The sequence below is a fragment of the Oryzias latipes genome, chromosome 15 (genome assembly GCF_053564925.1).
Source record: "Oryzias latipes strain Hd-rR chromosome 15, Olatipes_Hd-rR_3.1".
Lineage (NCBI taxonomy): Eukaryota > Metazoa > Chordata > Actinopteri > Beloniformes > Adrianichthyidae > Oryzias > Oryzias latipes.
The window spans coordinates 20162583-20169163 of NC_136251.1; the positions used below are offsets into that span (position 1 = coordinate 20162583).

At 34.7% G+C, this 6581-nt stretch overlaps 1 protein-coding gene across 2 annotated transcripts in view; it reads left to right on the forward strand.

Annotated features, from left to right (window-relative positions):
* ryr2b (ryanodine receptor 2b (cardiac)) overlaps positions 1-1610 on the forward strand; it is a 68858-nt gene extending 67248 nt beyond the window's left edge. For both annotated transcript variants that reach the window (XM_023963050.2, XM_078932476.1), the window contains exon 104: positions 1083-1610. In XM_023963050.2, the coding sequence (XP_023818818.1) occupies positions 1083-1178 (96 nt within the window). In that variant the 3' untranslated portion in view covers positions 1179-1610. The remainder of the gene's footprint in view (positions 1-1082) is intronic.
* Positions 1611-6581: the final 4971 nt, after the last annotated feature.

The window sequence follows — 6581 nt, forward strand, 5'->3', positions numbered from 1 at the left end:
AAGTTGGCAGGTATTTTCACTAATGTCTGTCATTTTTCTTCTAGCATATATTATTTGATCTTCAAGGAAAAATGTGAAATAGTGTATTGAAAATAGGTTCATTTTCTTAGACAAATGTACATTTTCTAACCTTGTAGACTGTATAGAATAAAAGTGATACTTATTAAACTAGAGAACTTGTTTAATTCTGTGTTGGATTATGAATAGTTAGACCCACTCCAATGAAAATTGTGTTTTTAACATGTTCTTGTAGCAGTTTTCTCATGATGGAGGACATTTGTAAAGAAAATTCATCTTAAAATTGCATTTTTGTAAGCAAATTGTTGTGATCCAAGAGTAGTAAAAAATGATATTGGAAAAAACCTGTAGTTGTTACCTACAAACTACAATCCACAGACCACAAGCTTCCCACTCATCTTTAATCTGATGGATCCACTTGCAGACAAATAGATCCATGTACGTCTTTTCCTCGTTCGCGCTAGTATCTGGCTCAACGCTTTATGGCTGCTTAGCTCCAAAATTGCTCGCCATGTTTTGTTACAACGGTAATGTTAGGTTGGGGCTGTAAGTTGCTGTAGGCTAGTGGGAGATTGTAAACAGATTGATGACATGAAATGAAGGCAGGCTTACTCTGCGCTAATAGCTCCACCCACAAAATTTCTAATAAACTCCTGCCATTCTGCAGAAACTATGACCTAGAAAACAAAATGGCATAATGCAATTAAAATAGATCAAAAGATACTTTGATCTGGGATTTTAACATTTTATTCAAGTTAGTTGTCATTGGAATCCGAGCACAGAATGCATTTTCCACGAAATGTTGCACAACAGCTTAAAGAAGGGAAGTTATGGCCTTTTGTATTTGTTTTTTGAACACTAGGGTGGTATCCCTGTATTAAACTGTTTCATTTATACTGATTGGGATTTATGATATATTGTGAATTTTTAAACTTAGTAGTGGTTGTGTGCTACCCAAAGTAAATGTAAAAAATTAAAGCTTTGGTTTAGTCTACATTACAGATCCTATAATTGCATTATTTTGATGTGACTTTGAGATAAATCCGCTCTGTTGACTCTGGCAGGAATCGTATGTGTGGAAGATGTACCAGGAGCGTTGCTGGGAATTCTTTCCTGTGGGAGACTGTTTCCGTAAGCAATACGAGGATCAACTGGGATGAAGGGAAATCTGAAATGTCAAAAGTCCATGTAAATTTCTGTTTCGCAGAAGCCACAGTGTTTGTTGTCTTTAAAATCAGCAAGTCACATTTAATTTGCCTACTTACACTGCACCAATGCTTGGTTTTAGAGTGTTTATTTTTTTGCTAAAGCACAAGGATTTACGGCTGATCACACTTCGTTTACTTTGAAATGAAAGAATAAAATAAACTTCCTTATACCTAGTGTTTTATTTTGTTTGTTGGGGGGTGGGGGGTGGGGGGGGGGTGGATGAAGGGCAGGTGAAAAAAGGCAAAAAACTGTCCTGTTATAAATTTTGAATTTTTAGACTAATGTGTGTAATGTGGCCTTAGTTTTCTATTCAGACTCAGACTCAGTCAACTCTTTGCTTTGATTGATTTTTGCTTTCAGAATAAAATGATTTGTTGTTCTAATCCCAGCTTTCCAAGCCTTTCCTCTGTGTGACATCCAAATAAGCAGTCTCCCTCTGGCATTTGTCCATCTTTTTCTTAAGGCTTCCTTATTTCATTGCTGTGCATGTCTGTCTTTGTAGGGTTCCTCCTATTTCTGAGCTCAGTTTTTAGATCTCTCTCTATTTTCATCCTCTTTTCACTCGTCACTCACCTTTTTCCTCCCTCTCTCATTATTAGCTGCGGCTCGCCATCAGCTATCCTATTGCTCAGGTCGAACCACCGTCATGGGAACAGATCATTGAGCTCAATGAAGAGTTTGACGGCTCTCTTTGATTGCCATGAAATGCTTTCAGGAGTTTTCTGGTGCAACCTTTAGACTGAAAAAGCGTGACGGATTTTGTAAAACGGCAGAAACCCACGCCTTGTTATCAATGTGAAAGTTTTAAACATTCATTTCTAAAACTGAAGCTCTCTGAAGTGCAATTTTTTTGAGTCTCCATTTGAATAAGATTGTGAAGAATGTGCTGTCTAGGCTTTTTATGGGTAGGCATTAGTAAATCATGTGGCTGCATAAATAAATATAAACAGATAATATAAAAAGGAAACAAATTAATTTAGCAACACACTGGGTTATTTAAAAATAAAAAACATAGAGGACGTAGGGTGTGGAACACTTTGTGAATTTGAAATATTTTGTATATATATAGCCCAAAATAAGGGAAATAAATGTTAAATGTCAAATAACATGGCAAAAAATGTAAAAGAAAAAGACTGACTGCCTGATTAACTACGATTTTTAACCAGTACAATAAAATTTGACGCGATTAATCAACAAACAATCCTCTAACAGACCTAAATGTGTCCTTAAATTGTTTTTATTTTTTATTTTTTTGGCCTTGTCCCATTTTATTCCTGTGACTTTAGACAAAGGACAATGGTTTAATGAACATGTTTGGAAATCTAACTTTTACAGTAATATTTTATTTTATTGTTTAGTAAAGTTGATTGGAGTTGGTCATTAAATAGGGATGCCCAATTGTTATGAGGCTAAAATATATTTAAATTATTTTAAGTAATTATTCCAAACATCTGTTCTTGCTCCACTTATTAAAATGTCCACTCATTGACTTTGAAACCACATGCCACAGTTTTTAGCCTCATGGTAATTGTTAAAACTTAAACAAGAGCATCTGAGTAATATAAATATATTAGTTGATGCTTAAAGCTAATTTGGCTGAGATAATCCCAAACATGTACATATTAAGCCTCTTTCAATCTATCCCAGGAGTCATAAATGCAGAAACTTTGCATTCAATTACTGCCTATAATGCATCCTTACAATACACCTTGTACTGTTTGAGTGAATCACTTTCCTTTACCTATGTCTCTAATATCCTTAAGAAAAATTCTATGAGGAAAATAAATGTTAATGTTTTATGTGTAAAATGCATAATCCTGAAAGCCTTAAACTCCAACCAGGAAGGATTTTCTTTCTAAAGCTAAAAACATGATTCCAAAAATGCCTTTTCATAGAATTTGTTGCTTCTATTTCTGAGAAAAAACAAGAGGTTGTAACAAAGACTAGATAATGTAAAAGGAATTTCCTTAAGCAACAACATCTGAAATCAACCATTTCATTCCACAAAATTTACAACACACTTAACACGCTCAAAATTAAGTAACAAAATTTCATGTTCTTGAACTCTATTGTTTCAAGAAAAGAACACATTTGCTGTAAACATTAGATGTTTCAAGTTTGTACCATTGTCAGATTCACAGTAAAAAAATATTTCTCCAACACTGTTGGATGCCTTATAGTTGATTAGCTACAACATTAGCATCTGAACTGAGGTGGAAACATGGGAAAATAAGAAAAAAAAAGCTCTTTCATCAAAAGCCACTTTTATTTTTCAAATCATCTCCTTCTCTTGAGTTCCTACAAAAAAAAAAAAAAAAATCAATCACACTTTTCAACATCAAACCCACAGATACCCATTTCTTTTTTTGGGGAAATTATTTTACAGTTCAGCAAAGGTTGTTTGGTGCAGTTTCAGAAGTAACCCCCTGCCCTTTAGATTACTATAAATGAACATAGTGTGTTTCGAGCTTTGGATCTCAGTCGGTACAAACATTCTAAATTAAATATACCAACCTTTTAGAGAATAATTGCCACATCTCCTAGATCAAAAGATTTTTTTTCATATGAAATGAATGTCAGTTTGTTAACTCCAGACTTTTCTCTTTAATCTCCGGGATCTTTCCATTCCGTCAGTGAAAAATGCCAAGACCAGAAGGTCTGGATTTAGCTAAGGTTGTATGGCATAAATCAGCGGTGAATTATACACCATAAGGCGTATGCATAATTGTGTTTTAGTATTGCATGCCACAGTTCAGGTCTCTAATGTGGAAAGGATAAACATGGAACATTTGGCTTCTAGTGTGGCTGTACTGCAGGTTCATTGCCATCACACATTAACAAGGCACTTCTTTCTTAACTGACCTCTGCTAAGACAATGATGTCATCCTCATTTTCCATTTGCGTATTTTCTACACTTGGTTCATATTTTATACCAACCCAGAAGTCAGTAGTTCCAGGACGGGTCATCACAGGGGCACTTTTGTTTTGTAGCTTTTAAAGACCCAGTCTGATTAAAAATTGTGTTTTGGGTATTTTATCTAAAATGTTTTTGTGCAAATTGAGCTTAAAATTGCATTTCTGAGTATTTCTTTACTCAAATCATTGTACATGTATATAGATATATTTGCAGACACATATATCCATGTATGTCTTTGTTTTTGTCTGAGCTGGCATCTAATAATTATAATAATTTAATAATTAAATATTGGAGCTAATAATAGCTAATAATAGCTCCAATATTTCCACAGCTATATGGTAAACCCCTTGGAAACTAGATATTGCATCTCAAGGTGCTTGTCCTCATGTTTAAATGTTTAAATAAAAAAAAAAAGTTTTTTGCTTTTATATATATATATATATATATATATATATATACCTGCTTTCGATTACCTTGTTTCTCAAAAAATTAATTTGGGTTTGAAAAAAATATTTTCTAAAATTTGAAATCTAAAACCGAGGCAGAATTCATATAGAAGCTGGATAATGCATCTGTTTTTATGAGGTGTGACATCATAGCCGAAACCTGTTATTCTTCAGAGAATTCAGAATTACTTTATTGTTTAAAAAACAAGCAAAAACAACTATAGTTTAGAATTATTACTAGGTTATACTTTTATTATATTTGATAAAAAGACAAGTTAGATACGTGTGTCTGAGTTTTAGTGCCAGTTTACAAAAGAAAATAACGAGAAAAAAGTTATAGATTAACGGGGAAAAAACACCAATGTTTTCCGTTTATGGGAGCCTATCTTAAAGATGAATTATGTGGAGCCTTTTGTGAAGCTTTATGCCTGTTGAGATTTAAAAAACAATAAGATTCTGTACCTTTTGGCGACTCAAAATCTGATTATCTTCAGTGGAGCCGGCTTTCAGGGTTTCGGTGTCAGTAAAGCGGAGTTTTATAGGTAAAATAAGGAGCTCAGAGACACGTTTTGGTGTAGAGGACCGCTGCAGCCTTTATTTTCATTTTCATTCACATTCCTTGAAGTTTATTTGTCACCTTACGTCATGACCCTGTCATCCGAACACCAATGCGGAAGTAAACAGTGTTACATACGCCCCTTTCTCCAGATGAAACGTCCCGTTTCAACATAAAACAATACAGAGGAATTAAAATTGTCTGTTATTTTAGCATTAGAACGTTGAAAATGCCAAAAAAGTGCATCAGCATCACACAAACGTAGAGATTTTGTCTTTGGTGGAGGAAGAAAGGATTCAAATGGACAGCTGCAGGGACACCAATGGCTTCATCAGGCTGCAAAGATCCTGCAAACCACCCATCAATAAATAAAACCTAAATAAATCGTAAATCAAGAAACTGAGCTTCCAAACATTGGGAACGTTATCAATAAACATTCAGTCTACCTGTTCCATTGACATTGGTCGCTCTGCTCTGCTGCTGCGCGGCATTCACTTGCTGATGCACTGTATGCTCACTTCCACTTTAATCTCGTAAAATTACAAGTTTTTTTCCACGTAAATCTACAACTTAAAATCTCGTAATTTTACTTCTTTTTTTTGTTGGCCCTAAAACTCTGTCACAGAAACGAGTTTATTATCTAATAAAAAAAGGAAATAAAGTACTATAAGTGTCAAGTAATCTCTTAAAATATTTTTACTGTCATTATTTAGATGAATATCATCGTCTTTGGTGGAAAACTGATGACATTGATTCTCCATACCCTCAGGTTTGCATTAACCCTTGTGCTATCCTAGGCACTTTAACATTGGGGGTGAGGTCATCTAGACCCACTACCCACCCACAAGTGTTCTGAACCTTTTTTCTTCAATGATTTGTAAACCTCACTGGTGTCCGTGGATTACATCAAATCTTTCCACCTCTATCATGGTAGGGAGAACATGTCAATGCAAGGGTGGGGTCATCTAAGATAGCACAAGGGTTAATTCAACAATAATGTATCTAGTCTGTACAATCTTTAAATCATGGTAATATGTATAACCAGATGTCTCCAGAATAGAACACCAGTGGTGGATTAATCTGGAGATTGGCACCTCTGATATTTCCTTGGTGGGTTGCTGTACATGGAGATGTACTCTGAGTCATAAATTAATAAACTCAACAAGACAAACAGAAGGGCAGCTTTAATTTTAGTCATTTTAAGCCTGGTTTCCTGAATTGCAGATTTACAGAGACGTCTTAGTTGTTGCCTCACTTCTTTTTGGGAGCACGTCTCCTTTTAAGCGTAACTCAAGTGTCTCAAAGCTTTTTTTTTACACTCCTGCATTTACACAAATAACCTATTTGCTTTTAGAGCCATAAACGTTTCCATATTTGAATAATTCAAGTGTGAGGATCAAGTGGCCTATTTGTTTTTGATAGAACACAGAAAGTA